Source organism: Medicago truncatula, chromosome 7 (genome assembly GCF_003473485.1).
Source record: "Medicago truncatula cultivar Jemalong A17 chromosome 7, MtrunA17r5.0-ANR, whole genome shotgun sequence".
NCBI classification, from domain to species: Eukaryota; Viridiplantae; Streptophyta; class Magnoliopsida; order Fabales; family Fabaceae; genus Medicago; species Medicago truncatula.
Genome location: NC_053048.1, coordinates 9456288 through 9478461, shown reverse-complemented (window position 1 = coordinate 9478461; position 22174 = coordinate 9456288). Strand labels below are relative to the sequence as shown.

The window sequence follows — 22174 nt, the reverse complement described above, 5'->3', positions numbered from 1 at the left end:
TTCTATTTAAAAGCAATGAAGCTCCTGATGATTGCATACGTCTTGTTGTAGATACTTGGTCTAAAAATGTTCGTGGTGGTGGTATGGTCCAATTGCAACTAAAATTAATAAATATGAAGCAAGTGTTTAAGGCTTGGAATCGGAATGATTTTGGTGATGTTGATAGGAGGTTCGCATGGTTGTGGATGAGGTTAATCGTATCTGTAACGCCCTATTTCTATTAAAGCGATCAAACACGCGAATAATATATATATTTAAGAAATAGACGCTACGTCTTCATACAAAATCCAAAACAACATGCATGTATAAAATTCTCAACAGTCGCATCGGATATAAACCATATACTTCAAAACATACATGCCATGATATCAAAAATACATAAACATAAAAAATTCTCCCAAGTCCCGACAAATGGGTAAATATCCAAACATGAAAAAATCCAAACAGATAATCTAGAGAATTAAAATAGACACCTAGATCAAAGCCTATCCTAGACTCTAAGACACGATAGCGGAGATAGCTCCCGCTATCCAAGCAACCACCGAGCCACTCACCAAAGCAACTAATCCTGCACAACGTCTACCCATCCATACAGACAGGTAGGCGGTCAAAACACTAGGGTAAGCATTACATCAATCATAATCCACATAAACAGTTAGACATGAATAAATCAATTCAAGCATCATTTCATTAATCAAGAGTAATTAATATCCATATACACATTCATTCCAAAATCTCACAATATGTATTTATCAAACACACTTATCATCAACAATCATCATTCATATGCCACAAATAAGACTCATGTCAACATGATATGCACCTAGTTCGACACATATATGCATGTGGTACCAAATCACCTCAAGGTCGTCACCTTCGATGCAACAAAAACATCGTATGTAAGATTTCACACTCGTCTTACATAATCACCGAAGTAAAAGAGCTCAACCCTTTTAAAGCTACAAGACTCAACTTGACTATGATGCATGGACATACAAGCAAAGACTCGACAATGCAAAATCACCTCATAATTTTCACAACAATATAAAGGACAACTTCCAAATATATTGATCATCTCCACAACAATTGCATTATCAAGTATTTACGTCCACACAACATTCAAGTCATAATTCAAATAAAAGTCATTATCACCATAATCATCAACATCATTCAACATCAACTACATCATATAGTTTCACCACTCCAATTATTTCTCATATTCCAAGTAAGAGAACATACAACATCTTATGATAAGTATCATATCAACATATAACAATTCATTCACACATTTTCATTTAGTCATATAAGGCTAGTCACGAAAGATCATAAGATAATTGGCTTAACAGAATCATTTCCGATAAAATCCATATCAAGTGGCAAACGGCCAACATTGATAATTCCCAAAACAAGGTAACAATATAAAGTTTGAAAACTCTCAAACAATCTTAATCAATCATGTAGTCATGAGCTTAAGCCACTTACAAACTATTAAACATTAGTTCAAAGAATAGTTCAAGTTCGTATGAGAAAACCAAGTTAACATTTCCCATATTCCCACCCGAAATATCAAGTTTAACATGATTAAGATGTTTGACCAACACTACAAGTCTTGCCTAAGTCTATAGGAACTGTAGACTCAACTTGTAATCCTATTTAGTTCATAAAAGTTCATTTCGATAAAATTCGAAATTTCCAAAAATATTCAAGTTTCAACCAAAATAGAAAATCCCAAATTTAAATAAGTAAATCATGTTCCAGTAGGTTTAGGAGTTCAAACAGAGATTAAACAAGTTGAAAGAAGTGTTTTCCAAAGCTCGGATTGGTTCCCGAAGCCCGGAACAAAAATTAAAATTGGCAGGTTTATGTTTTGCATACTCTAAGAGAGGGAAATGCGTGTGCAGATTATTTAGCTAAACTTGATGCAGGGAGCCATGAGTCCTTCTGGTCCATCGAGCACCCGCCTGCTGGAATCAACCTGCTAGCTGATGCTAGTGGGACCTTCTTTTCTAGATAGTTTTTTCTTTCTCTTTTTTTGTTTTTTTTCCTTCTCCGATTGTTCCAAAAAAAATAATGTGTATGATTATGACTACATTTTCAGTCGAGGCGTAAAGTGTGGAAGATGTGGAGAAATGACTATTCAACCCTACCGATTGAGCGGCAAAGTTACGGTGCGTCAACCCTCTTATTTTTTATGTAACTCCAGACAGTTTCAAGAAGACGATGTCGCACCTGACGCCGCCACCCTCCGTTGATCTATATGTAGCCACCGTCGTTCCTCCACCCATTGTCCTACCTCCAACGTCCCATTTTTTATTCAGTGAGTTAATACAGTTTTGTGAGGGTGGGGATTACAAGTTTGCGGTTCAAAATCAATGTCTAAAAAAAGGTGTACCTTTTTTTACTCCAAATCAGTTAGAATACTTGCATCCAATGAATGAAAGAAAATATCAGAGATCTATTAGCATCACAACAAAAAGGTACGACGTTGGAAGTAACAGCGGGCAGCACAGCGACGCGTGGGTCAACCGAGCGTGTGACGGATAATAAGAATTGACACGTGGCTTAATTGGGTATCTTTGATTGATCGGTTGGTTACGGTTTGTTGAAAGTTACGTAACTTTCCCATGCCAAAGTTACTCAACCTGGATCCTATAAAACACTGGGTCTCTTATACGTTTGGCTACATTGAGTAAAAACTCCGACATAACATACCGGCTTACAACATAGACTTCATCAATGTAGTAAAATAGATGGTTATTATGAAGGAATATGTTTTCCTTAATCACTCCGACATTATCTTGCAATTGGTTTGACAAATAATGGAATCTTTGTACCAATGACAAAATGCCTCTTTCTGTTGTACAGACCCAACATAATAAAGAAAAAAGCAAGACAATATGTTAAGGTATGTAACAAGAAACGTTTGCAAAGTAATTTTTGTTGTCACCAATGCACAAGAAACATGTATATGATAATTCTGGTAGAGAATATTGTTCAAAATTCTTAGGAATAGTAACTGAACCTTTCTTTCTATAAAATATATTTGATGATGTGATAGACTGCATGAACTAAGATACATTAAACACCCCTTTTATAGAACATGTCTTCACGGCTACACATTTCCATGACCTCGGATATCCCAGCAAACACGACCAGCAGCTTAACATCCATGTGACTGGCTTTTCACAATATTGAACACCCACAAAAATGTTTTCTGGGTACATCATCTACTTTTTTCTCTGTTCAGGTCAACAAGAAATTTTTTAACAAGCAATCACAACTAACATATATCCAGACACGATACACTGATTGTAATTAGGAAATAAAAGTGACTGAATACAATTTTATGTTTCGGTGTCGGACACCAGCATGTGTCAGACAGCAAACAGACGTTCAATATAAAGTGTTGGTGCTACATAGGTCACAATACTTGGACCTAGTTAGCAACGACCATTACCTAGTAAAGTAACTACATTGAGCTGACTCTTTGAAACATTGCGGTGTAATAAAAACAAATGGCTATCAAAAAGCCTGTTGAGAACGCATCTAAAATGTCAATGCAGACAGGGGGGTGCCACCTAAGGAAGGTTTCTAAAATGATTCAAATTATATACATTTCTAGACTCAGAATTAAAAGTGCTCAATAATTATAATAAGAGTAGTGATATTTGTACACCTTTTCTAAACAACTTCCATGACAACTTCGTTTTTCTCTATTTTGATTGGTCAAAATCAATAGAGAGAGAAAAAGGTAGAGAGATAATAAGAATGTAATGTGAGTATGAGAGAGAAAGTTGTCAAAAAGTTGTTAGAAATTGGTTGTACAAATATCATTTCTCTTATAATAAACCGTGCCGAGTGTTTATAATAACAAAATACTAAATACCTAATTTTGTCTCTAAAATTGTAAGGCCATATCAACTTAATCTGCCAAAGACTTACCTAGATGGGGTCTTGATGGGTGAGTGACCTCCATTGCACATAGGAGGGGTGCTAAAATACGGTCTGCCCAAGTGGCAGATCCTACATCATTACTTAATCCCCCACACTGTTAATATTTAAAATGATATTTGAAATTGTAAAAACTTAATCATGTCCGTCCCTCCATTGGTATTTGCAAAGACCATAATGACATTAAATAGGCAATGTCAGGGATGCATTTGAAACTAAGTGAATAATATCGGAGATACATTTGATAACAGAACCAGAATGAGGGACGAATCTGATTAATATTTTTCAATTCTATGGGTCATTTTAGAATAATGAAATGTGCAGACACTCTTACAATTTCAAGGATCAAATTGGAAATTTACACTATGAAAACCTTGGGGTACCCTAATCCCTAAAAGTAACAGTGATAATGACATGTAGTCGGGCAAACAAAACCCAGCAGAGAATCATAGGTATGCCAGGTATACCAAAATCATAAAAGCCATTGTGTGGGTATGATATTTTGTTTTGGGGTGCTACTGGTGGGAGTGACACAAGAACTGAATGGAACTCATAAATTAGAAGAATTCAACTATTCAACTATTTAAAATAAAGGGGTTTTTACACTAACCTCCCTTGAGTTTTGCTCAAATGTCACCGACACCCCCTCTATTTATCAAATGAGCACCAACCTCCTTATATTTTCAATAAATATCATCTTTTAACCCCTCATTCCAATTTCTGTTGGTCAAAGTTTGTAAGCATTCAATTATCTAATTTCTCACCCAACATTTCCATAGTTGGCACTTTGCTTTCAGGAACAACTCCTTGATTGAATTCGTTTACAAACCAGAAAAAAGTTTAATGCTTCAAACATCCAAATTCAACTCACTGTAGTTACGTTGTTTCATCACTTGCACAACAATAAGTACTAATCTAAATTTTCCATTGAAACAAATAAATATTCTAGCATCTATTTCACAACAGAAGTAGAATCTTGCTGTGATAGTTTGGACAGATTCACTTCTAATTCTAGGTTTCCCCAAAATTCAATTTTTAGCCAGTATAGATTGAAAGGAGGCAGCTTTAGTGAGGAAAAACTGCCACAAATCACAAAACAAGTTCATGAAACTATAATTGCTTTGGTGTCTCTGTCGCTGCAGGGATGACAACCTAGTAAACATTCAAGCCGCAGGTTTTTGTAGATGTTAGACAAAGCAAAGTTTAAAGTTTGAACAGTTTTCAAACGGTGTAAGACTGCAGAGGAGGTATGTGCTTTTAAGGAAATAGAGGGTGTGAGTGACATTTGTGTAAACCACAGGGGAGGTGCATGTAATTTCCCCAAAAATAAATAATATGGCCCTAAAATTAAAAGGAGTAACTACATGGGAATAAAACATATGCAAACACAGGCAAAATTAATTAACTAGGCCTAATTTATAAGCTGTTATTTGGCAATTCGATCTTGTTGATTTAACAGAATAACACTTTTCAGAATATCTACAAAATATATCATAATATTGTCATTCTATAATAGCTTAGAGACATTATTAATATCTTAAGAGCTAAGAGTTGTTTCCATATTTTAAGATATGTCTATTGATAAGCATGATAATTGACACAATCATGGATTAGTACTTTCTTTTATGCATCTTATCCCTCAAAATCACAATAATACCAATATAATCGGATTATTTTGAGCTTTTAACTCTGTTCCTCCTTCCTTATTTAAATCTCTATTATGTCAACGGTGGCATAGAAGTATAAATACATTAACTTCTGGAACAAACTACTTGACTATCAAAACAGTAATTAATAATAACACAATATACATCGGAGTAAAATCTACCTGTTTTAGCTTTTGCTAAAGATGGCTGAACAACAACATGCATGGTGATGACCCCCGTAGGAAGCTCACCAAAAGGTACTCTACATTGGCCCACCGTCTTATTGTTCTCCAAAATTTTGCCAGCATTTATGAGTTTAATATCACTTGCTGCCCTTGGTATAATTTTCTTGTCTGTGAACAAAAGATACAATTTTATAAATGGTAAGAAAAAGAAAACCGTTAAGAAATAAGGGACAAGAATATAGCACTAAAGCAACGGTAATTAAGGATGGATATTAAGTGACGAGTGGAGCATGATATAATGGAATAATGAAATAGAATGGAACGAAATGAATAGAATCGAACGAAATAAAATGAGAGGGAATACACTCATCATTCCATTGTTTGAGAAAAAGACTCATTCCATCCCATCCACCCAAATTGAAGAAGAAACAGTGGAAAGTGGGTGGAATAGGATAGAATTATTCAATTTTATCCTATTTTAAATAATCTAAACATATCCTAAAGGAAAAATCACAGGAGCTATGCCCCATGCGTCCATAGTAAAAAAGTACAAAATAAATCATCCATAATATTAAGAACCAGATAACCTTGTAGATGGCAACATCCAAAAAGTAAAACATTTAGAAGAGGATACAAAGAGTTATTACATCATATGTTGGACATTTGCATATCTGAAAGAGAGTTTAGTAACTGAAACTGTTACTAACAAAACCAGAATATCATGATAAAGATATCCCGGAACATAATTGCAAGTAGCCAATCAGTTGGAAAAAAAAAATTGTGCAATTGAACTATGATTCAGTGTCTGCTAAAAATCAGAAATCTAAGTGCACCTTTTCCGACAAAAAGTCAAAAAGATGAGATTTCTGGTCAACTGTACTAACTAGTGCCCCTACAGGTCTTCTAAATGCCTAGACCACCTAAGACGACACTTAGCCAGCATTTTGGTAATGAAACTATCGAAATTTCACAAAAGGGAGTATTCTATCAAATATAGGTCACTAAAGGTAAAACATTTAGAAGAGGATACAAAGAGTTACTACTTCATATGTTGCACATTTGCACGTCTGAAAGAGTGTTTAGAAGCTGAAACTGTTGTCCAGTTAATGTTGCTAACAAAACAAGAATATCATGATACAGATATCCCGAAACATAATTGCAAGTAGCCAATCAGTTGGAAAAAAAAATTGTCCAGTTTAACTCTGATCCAGTATGTACTAAAAATCAGAAATCTGAGTGTACCTCTTCCTACAAAAAAGTCAAAAAGATGAGATTTCTGATCCAGTGTCTACTAAAAGTCAAAAAATCTAAGTGCTCCTACAGGTCTTCTAAATGCCTAAACCACCTAAGACGAGACTCAGCCAGCATCTTGATAATGAAACTATTGAAACCTTCTCTCTAAGGATTGTATTTCTAGTCTTACTCTTTATCTTGTGTAATGTGACCACTCATCCATCTTAATACAATTAGAAGTGACGGATTATGGCAGCAAGCAAAAAACCCGCTACAGAAACATGGTATTGCAGCCTGTGGTGGAAACACGGCAGATAAAATAGTTGTTGTTGGCTGACACAGAATCCACCATGCCATAATGCCATGGAGGCAATTTGACAATACACTTATAGCTTTACATTTAAATATATATATTTAACAATGATATCATTTTATAATTATGTAAAAAGAGCCAAAATAGTCGATTGCATCACGATAACAACCACAAGAAAGTGATGACATAGCAAAGTAAATAAACAGAAATAAAAGCCTCTCAGTGACCTTTATAACCATTTGCCAACCAAATCTAACCACTTATTTATAACGAAATGTAGCATAGACACACTTTTCCTTTATTGACCAAATCTTGTAGCATAGAACACTCAAACATAAAAGTCATTTCACTTCAAACTAAATTTTGACCAAATGAATTTACAAAATCAAGTTCATTCAAATCACATTTATCAAAAGCGAAACCAGATCACGATAATCAATTGCTTTTGTTTTTATTTTGCATATCCAATTCCCATAACTCATATTCAAATGCTTAAAGATGTGGGTTGTTAAATATCACCACTGAACCTTTTCTGGATAAAGCCTACCAAATAGTTTCCATTACTAATCCAACAAATATTAATGTTTATCGGTATTTCCTGATACGGTTCAAAAACCAAAAACAGTAAAGCTTTCTTTCTCTTTAATAACACAAGACAAGAAACAAAAACCCAACCCGAAAAAACCAATCTTATGACATCACATTCACTAATTTTCTTGACCAGATAAAGCAAAGAATCTTATGTCAACACCTAATTCAACCACCCAATTGAATACAAAAGCATTTTTATTATAAGCAAATTTATCTAACTTCTAACAAATTGCACATATAGAACTGCAAAACAAAAATAAATTAACACACAACTTGCCCCATTTGAGAATAAACATATTAAAAATTAAAAACCTTTTCCTCAAAACAGGACCCATTAACACCTCCACAAAAGAGCATCAAACACAATATAAAATAAGAAACCCCTTATATGCCTAAGGGCTTGTTTGAATTGGCTTATTTGAACCTATCTACAGGCATAGGCACCTGTGAGACTGTTCAAAAGAACTTATGAAAACAGCATATGTCATGTTCATAATTTTTTTCAGCTTATTTTCACAAGTTCTCCAAGATAGTTTATGAAAACAGTATAGCTAATAAGTAAACAATTTAACTTAATCTTGTGTTTTAGAAATAGCTTCACATAAGCGCTTATCACGATAATTATACGCTGCAAATTAAACTATTTATCCAAACAAGGCCAGGCCAGTAGCACTGACACTTCAAACTGAAGGTGTCTCTGACATGTGTCAGTACACTACACAAACACGACACTGACACGATTTCTTCAAAAAAAAAAAAAAAAAACACGGCACTGACACATGTATTACATTATTACATTCATTGATTTTCATTTTCTCAAATTACTATTGGTGTCTGACACATGTCAGTCTCGTGTCAAATGTCCAGGTGTATGTACCTGCATGTAAGTGCTACATAGCTATTAACCCAACACCCAAAAACAGCTAAAAAATCACTAGCAACAGAATCTCCAACCCTATGATGCACGGACACAAACACTCGACATGACACGTCGACATAGATAAAATTTTGAAAAAATGACATAGTTCAATATAATCACATGTGTCTGTGTCGTGTCGTGTCGGTGTCGTACACTAGGACAAGCCTTCAATCAGAAGTGTTAGCGCAAGATAGCAAACAAAAAGAGCTGTATATCATTGACTTCATTCAAGCTCAAGAACTGAAATCACTAACACATCAAAACTATAATCAAAATACCAAAAATAAAAAAACACCCACCAACAAAAACCAAAACAAAACACAGATTAACAACCAAATTAAAAGTGATTAATTAACCTTTGGGCCATTCAGCAAAAATCCTTTCCTTGAGCATAGAAACTGTTGAACTTGGTGAGTAAGAAAAGGGTCCAATATCTGATCCATCGTATATACGGAACTTCAGCTCCACCAATTCATCATCAGGCATCTCGAATCACAAAAACAAAAATTAACAAATTTAATAATAATTATTTTACAATAACACAGTTTCACTCAGCTTCAAAAGTAATTAGAAGCTTTTTTATGTCATTTGAAAATGTTTCTTTTGTTTTGTTTGTAATAAGCAAGCATGGTGGTTCAGAGAGAGAGAGAGAGAGAAAACGAGTTGAAATGAAATAAGTGATTATTGAAATAAGTGGAGATATTTAAGAAGTGAAAAATTTGAGAGAGAAATAATAGATTCAGAGAATCTAAGAATAAGATAAAAATGAAAATTTGACAAACCCTATCTATCTTCCGATGTTGACGCTTTCTCTTTTTTTTTTCTTTCTTTTTTTAATATTAGTTTTTTTTCTTGATTATAAAAAATAAAGGTTAGATGAGTTGGTAATTTAGATGATTTGATTCGAGTTCGTAATAGTTAGAGTAGATCTCAAAACTTAATCAGCACAGAGTATTATAAATCATTCATCAAAAAGATACTTACATTAACAATAAAAGTTGAACTCACGACATAGCAAATAAGTTATCATTATGTTGAATGCATTTTACATTATCAACTAATCAACACAACTCAATTAAATGACATTAGAAGTAGTCTAATCCTGAATAAAACGTATAACAGGACAATAGATATAGATGCGACCGCTATTGTGAAGACTAAAGAGTTATTTACAGAGTAAACAAAAATTCCACCAAAGCAAGTTCTAAATGTAATTAAAATAACACTCAATCAAAATCAAGTTCTAAAAGTGCTTACAATGAAATCCCATAAAAAAAAAAAAAAAACGACAAAAGCAAGTTCTATAAGTAAACAAAATGAAAAGTTATTAATCAAAATCATGTTTCCTCGTAAAACAAAACAAGAATGAAGGAAGAAAGGAAAAGAGCAAATAAAAAAATTAACCACGAAAGAAGAACTCTAACATAAACATTAAAGAAAGAGAATACAAACCTTTGCACATATACATATCACTTTGAGCAAGAATGGCATATTGTTAAGCAGAGAAGAATAACTCGAGCTCGAAGAAACAATTATGAACAACTAATCACATGAGTTATAATATTAGATCACTCAAAGAATGTGAAAGTACTAATATACCCTTAAAAGAGTTGGGTAATTTTCAGTTATTTTTAAAGCTCTATTGGAAAACATCTGATTTCTGGATTAAAATAATATAAAAAATTTGGTTCAAGTTGACCAGCTTCCTTTAAAATTAAATGTACTTTATGGTTTTAATTTTATAATTATAAATAAAAAGTCAAATGTATTTGAATCAGATTGTGTTCAAATACTGATGTAGTAGCTTATATGGAAATGGTTTATTCAAATTTTATTGTTCTATCATTATTATATGTTTATATTTTTTTAAATAGGAACAAAACACAGTCAAAAACTCACAGTTAAACAACAAAAACACATGAGTTGCAATATTACATCACTTAAATAATGTGAAATTGCTAATATACTCTCAACAAGAATTGGGTAAGTTTCATTTATTTTTAAAACTCTATTACAAAACATCTAATTTCTATAGTATGAAATTCAAATTTATACGGTGAAGATTGTATAAAGGTTATTAGTGATTGTTTTAATAATCACTATAAAATGTTGGTTAAGTGAAAAGAGTTTAAGCTTGTAAGATCAAGCTACACAATTCAAATCTCCATGGAGACCGTTTTACAAATGATCATTGACGTCATTTTATTTAATAAAAGTTATACCTTCTTAAAAAAAAAAATGTTTGAATTATTTTACCATCTAAAAAAATAGTACAAAATGATAAAATATTTAAAACAACTTTTTATAAGAAGTTATTCATATCAATTTTATATTTAAAGCTTTCCTTAAAAAATTATTTCTTAAAATAACTTATACCAAAAATATGATATACTCTAAAATTAATATAAGAAAATATAGTAATAAGAGTTCTTTATATATATATATATATATATATATATATATATATATATATATATATATATATATATATATATATATATAAAAGGTTATTACTATCTTCACAATTGCTATTTAGACATGTTAAATGTATTGAACAATAATTAATTATCATTCAGGAGATGCCTTTAAGCAATTATTAGGTACCTAAACAACAATCACTTACAATCTTAGCACCCTTTGTAATTTTGACTGTTTTTACTCCCGATGCACTGGGCTAGATCTATTTTTCCCCTTTTTTATGTTACTCACTCCTTTGTTTTTATTGGACCGCACCACACTGTTTCACATTACAATACACACACTGGTAAATAAGGATGAGAATAGGCTAAACCGTTGTTAGGAACATATTACTCAGTTTCCTTAAAGTATGATCTGTCTTAGCTTGTTTATTAAATATATTAGACTCAAATTTTTTAAAAAAGCATTAATTTAAATAGGGGAGACTAAGGCTTATAGAAAATCTTACTAGGTCTATCAGGCCGATCCATATATGTGTAATTACATATACTCCATTATATTGATAATTTGTTGGTTCCTTTTAATTTCCAATATCATAATATATTTAAATAGACAATATTTGGGTCTTGTTAACTGGCACTAGTTAAAGAACTAAAAGTAGAAATAAAAGTTAAGTTTTACATTAAAAAAACACTTTTTTAACTTTCAAAAAGTAGAATCCACAATTTTCAATACAAAATTTCCTTTTATGATTCCTTAACCAGTGTCCCGGGGACATTGGTTAACATTTCCATATATATATATATATGCGCGCGCGCTTATAACGTGAAAAAAAATGATGTACATGCTCTGCATAATTTTATTGGTCTATTAGTCTTTCAAGAAATATTTGCTTATTAACCTTTTTACAAATATGTCAAATGTTCTACTTAAAATCATTAGTACAAACTAGACTTTTAGATAGGATAATGATACAAATCCGCAACTATATGGTTCTATCGAGTAGTAAAAAAGTTATCGTTTCTCATAGAGTTTATATATCAATCTTGTTTTTAGTTATGATTAAGTGAAAAGATCAAGTTTAATAATTCAATGGTTTCTTGGTTTTAAATTCATATATTATAAAAAGGTCTTAGGATTATGCTCTAATCGTACTGACAAATACTAAACCATTCCATATCTATATCTCTATTTTATGTTAAATTCGTTTCTAAAGACAATATTCTCTTTTGCATTTCATGTTTCCTTTCAGAATACATGAATGTATCTCAATGATAATCAAGCTTATTCTCATGATTGATTATCATTGAGACCCTTTAAGTATAAATCTTATTATGTCTCAAGACTCACAAAACTATTCTCATGTTTTGTTTGTCTTGTCTAATATCATTTATTCTAATATCAAACTTCACTTTTCGGTCCTTCGTTTGATATTTGATATAAGGCTTAAAAAACTATGAGATTAGATTAGAAAACAAATTGTAATAAAATAGAATTTAAATTTGGTTTAAATAGGATTGGATCATTATATCATTCCAACAATTCCAAGGCTAGACAAGTCTACTCACTCATGATCATCGTAGACATGCTATATAAATTAAAAGACATAGAATATAAAGACATGAAAGTAAAATGCTGCAAGGTAAATTGCAGGAATGTAAAAAACATGAAAGTAAAGTGCAGAAATTTAGAACAAAAACAACTTAGAACAAGTGTAAAACTTTTGATTTCTCTAAAGTAAAGTTACAAGCATTCCAAGATGTGTTACAACTCTAATAAGAGCTCTGTTTATAGCCTAGAACCTCATACAAGACATTGAACTCGGATTATAAGTCAATATTTGGCAAATTTCAAGCATTAAACTTTGACTGCATAAAGCACATGGTTGTGCCTATGGGGCGCACGACCGTGCTAACTTTCAAAACGACTAAGTCTGAAAATCTGAAGGGGTGCATGACCGTGCCACTGGGGCGCACAGTCGTGCGTGAGAAATATGTTCATTTGGGCACGGTCCATTGGAAGAAGGCGCACAACCTAGTGTAATTGGGGCACAATCATGCTTGTTGAAAATGCCTCAAAACTTGATTTTTCTTCTTTTTCTTGGCTCTTAATCCATGCTTTTGATCCAGGTAACTAGTTCTTCATTATTTTGACCTTGAAAATAAAACAAATACTTTGAAGTAAAATAGTTTTAAAACGAGACTAAAATAAACTAATTTTTATTGACATTGGAAACTAAAAACGCTATAAACTACAATTTATCATATTCCCCCATGCTTGAATCTTTGATCGTCCTCAAGTAAAAGGGAAAGAAAAACAGCAACATAATTCAATACGGAAATAAAATTCAAATCAATTTTTTTTTGCATTTCTTTTTATTTTTTAAAGGCTTTGTTCTTTGGGTGCACTTATCACAACCCAAATGCTTTTCATGAATCTTTGAACCCGACTACAGTTTCAAGTGAGTATGTGTAGTCCAGCTTTTTATTGCTCCTGTGTAAAAGGTATTATGAGGCACAAATTCTACGTGAGGTTTAGTTTAAGAAATGGAAAAAATTTCCCATGATGGAAAAGTTAAAGCAGGACCATAGATATATTACTTGTTTGTTTCGACGACTGAGATGTGTTATCTATTAACTTTTGGATGGCTTATATAAAACAAAAACTATGACCCCACCTCATAATTAAATAACCTTTTCTTTTTTGTTTGATAAAATTGTTGTTCACACTTGTCTTAAGGCTAAAAAACACCACAAACAGATCAAAATACCCCTCGAATACTGCGACATTTATTTTCCATTGTTACGTATTCTTTTATGAATTTATTGTTGAACCATTTTTAGGTGGAATTAATTATGTTGATGACGTTGAGGCCTTTAGTGCCAAGTATTGTTTAAACGTTGAATATTTTCCGCTGCGACATTGTTTTAATTATTGGAAGCAGTTGCTTTTAATAAAGAGTTGATTTTAACTCTATTTACATTTAATGATATTTTGAAGAACGAAATGTGACATCCTGTTGTGATGAACTCTGATTTATTTTATATTATTTATATGTTGGGAAAACGAGGTGTTACAGCACGCATGTACCTTGCTAACTGTACAAGACCTGATATAGCTTTTGTAGTGAATTTACTGGCGAGATTTAGTTCATGTCCTACACAGAGACATTGGAAAGGAATAAAACATATATTTCGATATATCCGAGGTACATCTGATCTTGGTTTGTTTTATTCTAACAATACAAAAACCAGTTTTGCTTGGTTATGCAGATGCAGGATATTTGTCAGATCCACATAATGCTAAATCACAAACTGGATATGTGTTTACATATGGTGGCCCTGCAATATCATGGAGATCTCAAAAGCAAACACTTGTAGCAACTTCTTCAAATCATGCTGAAGTAATAGCACTTCATGAAGCAAGAAAAGAGTGTAGATGGTTACGTTCGGTTTTGTGACATATCCAAGGAGCGTCTGGTTTAACAGTTGATAAGAATCCAACAATCTTGTATGAAGACAATGTTGCATGTGTTACTTAAATGAAAGAAGGTTACATCAAAAGTGATAGAACCAAACATATCCCCCTAAGTTCACACAAGAACTTGAAAGAAACAAATAAGTGGATATTCAATATATTCGTTCAAATGATAATGTGGCAGACCTCTTCACAAAGGCACTCCCTACATCAGTTTTCAAGAAGCACATGCAAAGTATTGGAATGCGTCAGCTTCGAGATCTTTAAAGAAGAACAATATGTGTTTGGTTGAGGGGGAGCATAATGTTGTACTCTTTTTCCCTTATTAAGGTTTTTATCCCAATGGATTTTTCCTGATAAGGTTTTTAACGAGGCAACATATGTTTCAATCAAATTATCCTCAACAAAACTTCAATAGAGCACTGTGATAGATATTTCAAAGGGGGAGTGCTATAAGAAATTATAAAAACATAATAATTATATATATTACTATTTAGGTTGAAATATATATCCAAAATGTCAACTTACAATAGTAAGTGTCAATTACCTATTACCTATGTAAATGCCAAATTAGAATAGTAGAACAAATAATTTTACACATGTAATAGTGGTAAATTTAGTAGTATAAATACCATACTTTGATTCATGTATATACACACCATTTTGAGAAATCAAAACATATCATTCTACTTCCTTCTCTCTTGATTTCCTTAGTTTGATAAATCCTAATTTTATTTATTATTTGAAGTATTATAAATTAAAATAGTAATGTATATAATCTTATTAGTTCAGTAATAGCATAAAATAAGTATTTAAATATCTAAATCTTTTTAACACTGATGTATTTATTTGTTTTTTTAGAGAATATGTATATATTTGTTATTTTTTTAAAGAACATTGTATACATGAGATTAATTAGAATAGACCGTCAGAAGTAAATCAATTTTACAACATCAACCAATTAAAATAAGTAATTTTGACACATCAACACAAGTGAATTATAAATGGAAAATTCAAAATAAAATCTCTACTAACTACTTTTGTTCACATTCCATTATTTTTGGCTTTGATTGATCGATTTTGTTCTTTGCCATTTAATTGTACTCATGTTTGAATAACTGAGAATGAAACCATTCAAAACCATTTCTCATGTTCTTAATTCTTATTAGGTGTACTTAATATAAGAGATTGTTTAGAGAATGGTTATCATGTTCTAATTGCTCGTGTTCTTATATGTTCTAATTAATAATTCTTCACTAATGGAAGAAATTTCTTAAATTGTAGTTTGATCAAATAAAACTTCATGGAAGATTCCCTCAGAACTACATCATTATAAAATATTAAAAGGAATAATCTTCTTCATGGAAGATTCATTATAAAAACAAAATTCCTTTGTAAATAGTTATGTGACCCGAACCATCTTCATGGAAGTTTCATTACCAACACTAACACCATGCCCAATTCTTCTTCTTCATCCAACTCCTCCATTCTCAACTATTTGTTCGTAATTCTAAATTGTTCTGTTGGTTATTTAATTAGAATTTCTGATGAACAAACACAGATTATAAGGTAAAATTGAAAGATGTTGAATCATAATATGGATTTGCGGAAAAGAAATACCAACGCAAAAGAGAAGTTTGCATCTGTGTGTATACGGATTCATTATAACGAAGTTGTGCCTTCTTGACTCAAGCCTCCATCTGAATTTTAATTTCGAGATCTAGATTCGAATTTCTGGAAAACTTTGTGTAACACACAACTTTAAACTTTTGATGCAACTTTTATGAATTAGAACGGTGAAATTCGCATCCCAGTCATCACCATTTCTGTTTGAGATGCAACTTTCTAACTATTTCATTACAGATAAATCTAAAAACTTACCTTTCTTTGACTGAAAACGATACCAGTCCCAGATCTAATGGGTTTTGTGTGTTAGAACAACAAACTTTAAGGTGATGATTACATTACCATTGTCGAAAATCTCAGTGACCGAAAACAAGATTCTTGTTGTGAAGGAAGCTTTCACAGAACATTCTTAGAGGGAGTAGTCGATTTGTTTTTCTTTTGCTGGGTTTTACCATGAACAACTTCAACAGTTAGAACGCACATTAAACCTGAAATGTTATTCAAATGGTGGTGTATGAGAAATAGTGTTATTATTGAAAAACAATTTCTATTGTGATGATAAAAGGGAGGTCACGACATAAATTATTAAAATATGAAAGCTATTTTTTTTTTGTTTGGACTCCTGTCCTTTAAAATTTTTGTTGCTACATTGCCTTCTACTTGCACAAACACAAATTCAAACAAGAGGAATTAAAAATAAGACATTAAACAAGACACTAAAAGACACTAGACACTAAAAGAACTACATATCCCCCATGTTTGAACCAAACATTGTCCCCAATGATTCAAAAATAAAAATGATACAAAAAGGTGAAGAACGCTCACAAAATTATTCTGGACCGGGTGGAGGATACTGGCTATGATGGTGTTGCAACAATAATTCGAGCATTTGTCCTATCCTTTGTTGCTCAGCACCTTGCCTTATTTGCTCAGCCTCAATCCTTGCATACCAGTCTTGTCCAACCTGCATACCTTGGACTGGTTCCTGCTCCACCTGCTCATCCTGAACAGGCTGTTCTTGAGACACTTGTGGACCGGGTGGAGGATACTGGATATGAAAGTGCTGCAACAATAATTCGAGCATTTGTCTGTGCCTTTGCTGCTCAGCACCTTGCCTTAATTGCTCAGCACGTTGCCTTAATCGCTCAGCCTCAATCCTTGCATACCAGTCTTGTCGAACCTGCATACCTTGGACTGGTTCCTGCTCCACCTGCTCATCCTGAACAGGCTGTTCTTGAGACATCTGTGGATCGGGTGGAGGATACTGGATATGAAAGTGATGCAACAATAATTCGAGCATTTGTCCTTGCCTTTGTCGATCAGCACCTAGCCTTAATTGCTCAGCACCTTGCCTTAATTGCTCAATCTCAATCCTTGCATACCAGTCTTGTCCAACCTGCATACCTTGGACAGGTTCCTGCTCCACCTGCTCATCCTGAACAGGCTGTTCTTGAGACACCTGTGGAGCTACATCAGAGTAAAGTCAATTTCCTGCAATTCTTGTGTCAGCTCTTGCTGGGTTAGGCAACAAAATTGATTTCCGCTTGCCAACCAACAAAAGTAGAATCTCGCTGTGATAGTTTTGACAGATTCACTTCTAATTCTAGGTTTCCCCAAAATTCAATTTTTAGCCAATATAGATTGAAAGGAGGTAGCTTTAGTGAGTGAAAACTGCCACAAAACACTAAACAAGTTCATGACGGTTTTTGTAGGGATGACAACCTAGGAAATGTTGAAGCCGCAAGGTTTTTGTAGATGTTAGACAAAGCAAAGTTTAAAGTTTGAACAGTTTCCAAACAATGTAAGACTGTAGGGGAGGTATGTCCTTTTAGGGAAATAGAGGGGGGGGGGGGGGGTGACATTTGTGTAAACCACAGGGGAGGTGCGTGTAATTTCCCCTAAAATTAAAAGGAGTAACTACATAGCAGAACAAAACATATGTGAACACAACAAAAATTAATTAACTAAGCCTCATTTATAAGCTGTTATTTGGTTATTGAACTATTCGATCTTGTTGATTTAACAGAATAACACTCTTTAGAATATCTACATAATATTGTCATTCTATAATAGCTTAGAGACATTATTAATATCTCAAGAGCCAAGAGTTGTTTCCATATTTTAAGATCTGTCTATTGATAAGGATGATAATTGACACAATCATGGATTAGTACTTTTATGCATCATATCCCTCAAAATAAAATAAAAAACAAATATAATTGGATTATTTTGAGCTTTTAACTCTGTTCCTCCTTCCTAATTTAAGTCTCTATTATTTCAACAGTGGCATAGAAGTATAAATATATTAACTTCTGGAACAAACTACTTGACAATCAAAACAGTAATTAACAATCACATAATATACTTCGGAGTATAATCTACCTGTTTTTGCTTTTGCCAGAGATGGCTGAACGACAACATGCATGGTGATGACCCCCGTAGGAAGCTCACCAAAAGGTACTCTACATTGGCCCACCGTCTTGTTGTTCTCCAAAATTTTGCCAGCATTTATGAGCTTAATATCATTTGCTGCCCTTGGTATAATTTTCTTGTCTGTGAACAAAAGGCGCATTTTTATAAATGGTAAGAAAAAGAAAACCGTTAAGAAATATAGCACTAAAGCAACGGTAATTAAGGATGGATATTAAGTGATGAGCGGAGCATAATATAATGGAACAAAATGAAATGAGAGGGAATACACTGGTCATTCCATTGTTTGAGAAAAAGACTCATTCCATCCCATCCACCCAAATTGAAGAAGAAACAGTGGAAAGTGGGTGGAATAGGATAGAATTATTCCATCTTATCCTGTTTTAAACAATCCAAACAATACCACATTTAATGATGATTCAATTTCACTCCTTTCCATTAATCCAAACACAGCCTAAGGGAAAAATAACAGGAGCTATGCCCCGTGTTCATGATAAAAAGTACATAATAATCATCCATAATACAAAGAACCAGATAACCTTGTAGATGACAACATCCAAAGAGTAAAACATTTAGAAGAGGATACAAAGAGTTACTACTTCATATGTTGCACATTTGCACATCTGAAAGAGAGTTTAGCAGCTGAAACAGTTGTCCAGATAATGTTACTAACAAAACCTGAATATCACGATACAGTGTCGACTAAAAAAAATTCCTGATTAACTCTGATGAGTGTCGACGAAAAATCAGAAATCTAAGTGTACCTTTTCCGACAAAAATTCAAAAAGATGAAATTTTTGGTCAAATGTACTAAGTAGTGCCCCTACAGCTCTTCTAAATACCTAGACCACCTAAGACAAGACTCAGCCAGCATTTTGATAATGAAACTATCGAAATTTTCTCTCTAAGGATTGTATTTCTAATCTGACTCTTTATCTTGTCTAATGTGACCATTCATCCATCTTAATACAATTACCAGTGGCGGATTATGGCAGCAAGCCAAAAATCCGCTACATAAACATGGTATTGCAGCCTATGGTGGAAACATGGCGGATAAAATAGTTGTTGTTGGCTGACACAGAATCCACCATGCCATGGAGGCAATTTGACAATACAATTATAGCTTTACATTTAAATATATATTAACAATGACATCATTTTACATTACGATGTAAAAAGAGCCAAAATAGTCAATTGCATCACCATAACAACCACAAGAAAGTGATGAACTAGCAAAGTAAATAAACAGAAATAAAAGCCTCTCAGTGACCTCTATAACCATTTGCCAACCAAATCTAACCACTTATTTATAGCGAAATGTAGCATAGACACACTTTTCCTTTATTAACCAATAGAATTCTAAGTAAAAATTACTTCACTTCAAACTAAATTTCGACCAAATCAATTTACAAAATCAAGTTCATTCAAATCACATTTATCAAATGTGAAACCAAACAATTAACAAGTATACATGAACATACGATAATCAATTGCTTTTGTTTTTATTTTGCATATCCAATGCCCATAACTCATATTCAAATGCTTAAAGATGTGGGTTGTTAAATATCACCACTGAACCTTTTCTGAATAAAGCCTACCATATAGTTTCCATTACTAATCCAACAGATATTAATGTTTATCGGTGTTTCCTGAAACGGTTCAAAAACCAAAAGCGGTAAAGCTTTCTTTCTCTTTAATAACACAAGACAAAAACCCAACCCGAAAAACTAATCTTATGACATCACATTCACTAATTTTCTTGACCAGATAAAGCAAAGAATCTTGTGTCAACACCTAATTCAACTACCCAATTGAATACAAAAGCATTTTCATAATAAGCAAATTTATCTAACTTCTAACAAATTGCACATAAGAACTACAAAACAAAAATAAATTTACACACAACTTGCCCCATTTGAGAATAAACATATTAAAAATTAAAAACCTTTTCCTCAAAACAGAATCCATTAACACCTCCACAAAAGAGCATCAAACACAAAATAAAAACCCCTTATATGCCTAAGGGCTTGTTTGAATTGGCTTAGTTGAACCTATCTACAGGCATAAGCACTTATGAGAATGTTCAGAAGAACTTATAAAAACAGCTTATGACATGTTCATAATTGTTTTCAGCTTATTTTCACAAGTTCTCCATGATAGTTTATGAAAACAGTTTATAGCTAATAAGTAAACAATTAACTTAATCTTGTGTTCCAGAAATAGCTTACACATAATAAGCGTGTACCATAATAATTATAAGCTGCAAATTAAACTATTTATCCAAACAAAGCCAAGCCAGTAGCATTGACACTTCAAACTGAAGGTGTGACACGTGTCGGTACACTACACAAACACAACACTGACACACATGTTACATTATTACATTCATTTACTTCCATTTTCTCAAATTACTATTGGTGTCTGACATGTGTCAGTCAGTGTCATGTCCAATGTCCAAGTGTTTGTACCTGCATGTTAGTGCTACATAGCTATGAAGCATGGACATGACACGTCAACATAGATAAAATTTTGAAAAAATGATATAGTTCAATATAATCACATGTGTCTGTGTGTGTGTTAGAACACTGGGACAAGCCTTCAATCAGAAGTGTTGGTGCAAGAGAGCAAACAAAAAGAGCTGTATATCATTGAGTTCATTCAAGCTCAAGAACTGAAATCACTAACACATCAAAACTATAATCAAAATACCAAAAATAAAAAAAAAACACCCACCAAACAAAAACCAAAACAAAACACAGATTAACAACCAAATTAAAAGTGATTAATCAACAAAGAAAAAAGTGATTAATTAACCTTTGGGCCATTCAGCAAAAATCCTTTCCTTGAGCATAGAAACAGTTGAAGTTGGTGAATAAGAAAAGGGTCCAATATCTGATCCATCGTATATACGGAACTTCAGCTCCACCAATTCATCATCCGGCATCTCGAATCAACAACAAAAATTAAAAAATTTAATAATAATTATTTTACAATAACACAGCTTCAAAAGTGATTAGAATAACTTAGAAGCTTTTTTATGTCATTTGAAAGTGTTGCTTTTGTTTTGTTTGTAATAAGCAAGGATGGTGGTTCAGAGAGAGAGTTGAAATGACAGAGAGTTGAAATAAGTGATTATTGAAATAAGTGGAGATATTTATGAACTGAAAAATTTTGAGAGAGAAAAAATAGACCGAGAGAATCTAAGAATACAATAAAAATTAAAATTTCATAACATTACTCACTAATATATGCAAGGTTCGGTTTTAAATCTCGGCCACCACCAAAAACAAAATCCCTATCTATCTTCCGATTTTGACGCTTTCTCTTTCTTTCTGTCTCTAATTATAGGACCCTTTTGAGAATTTTTTTTGTCCCTTTTTATAAG

At 32.8% G+C, this 22174-nt stretch overlaps 2 protein-coding genes and 1 pseudogene across 2 annotated transcripts; 1 reads left to right on the top strand and 2 right to left on the bottom strand.

Moving 5' to 3' along the window:
- Nucleotides 1-2808: 2808 nt before the first annotated feature.
- Nucleotides 2809-21907, bottom strand: LOC11437836 (membrane-anchored ubiquitin-fold protein 4). Its single transcript, XM_003622054.4, has 4 exons — nucleotides 21809-21907; nucleotides 9195-9411; nucleotides 5780-5950; nucleotides 2809-3239 (listed from the first exon to the last, which is right to left on the bottom strand). Exons 2-4 carry the CDS (start codon nucleotides 9322-9324, stop codon nucleotides 3184-3186), a joined length of 357 nt encoding a protein of 118 aa, XP_003622102.1. The 5' UTR covers nucleotides 9325-9411; nucleotides 21809-21907; the 3' UTR covers nucleotides 2809-3183.
- LOC112416894 (uncharacterized) lies at nucleotides 3935-4041 on the top strand (annotated as a pseudogene).
- Nucleotides 16501-21915, bottom strand: LOC25497738 (putative mediator of RNA polymerase II transcription subunit 26). The gene is made up of 4 exons (XM_013592451.3): nucleotides 21604-21915; nucleotides 18742-18912; nucleotides 17185-17826; nucleotides 16501-16847 (listed from the first exon to the last, which is right to left on the bottom strand). Exons 1-3 carry the CDS (start codon nucleotides 21731-21733, stop codon nucleotides 17189-17191), a joined length of 939 nt encoding a protein of 312 aa, XP_013447905.1. The 5' UTR covers nucleotides 21734-21915; the 3' UTR covers nucleotides 16501-16847; nucleotides 17185-17188.
- Nucleotides 21916-22174: the final 259 nt, after the last annotated feature.

Bases quoted from the DNA above. Each gene is read 5' to 3' on its own strand.
- LOC11437836 (XM_003622054.4), bottom strand. From the start codon at position 9,324: ATGCCTGATGATGAATTGGTGGAGCTGAAGTTCCGTATATACGATGGA. The intron at 5,951-9,194 runs GTTAATTAATCA...TTTTGTTCACAG, and splicing joins TTTTGCTGAATGGCCCAAAG to ACAAGAAAATTATACCAAGG. The intron at 3,240-5,779 runs GTAGATTTTACT...TGACCTGAACAG, and splicing joins TTTAGCAAAAGCTAAAACAG to AGAAAAAAGTAGATGATGTA.
- LOC25497738 (XM_013592451.3), bottom strand. From the start codon at position 21,733: ATGCCGGATGATGAATTGGTGGAGCTGAAGTTCCGTATATACGATGGA. The intron at 18,913-21,603 runs GTTAATTAATCA...TTTTGTTCACAG, and splicing joins TTTTGCTGAATGGCCCAAAG to ACAAGAAAATTATACCAAGG. The intron at 17,827-18,741 runs GTAGATTATACT...ACTCTGATGTAG, and splicing joins TCTGGCAAAAGCAAAAACAG to CTCCACAGGTGTCTCAAGAA.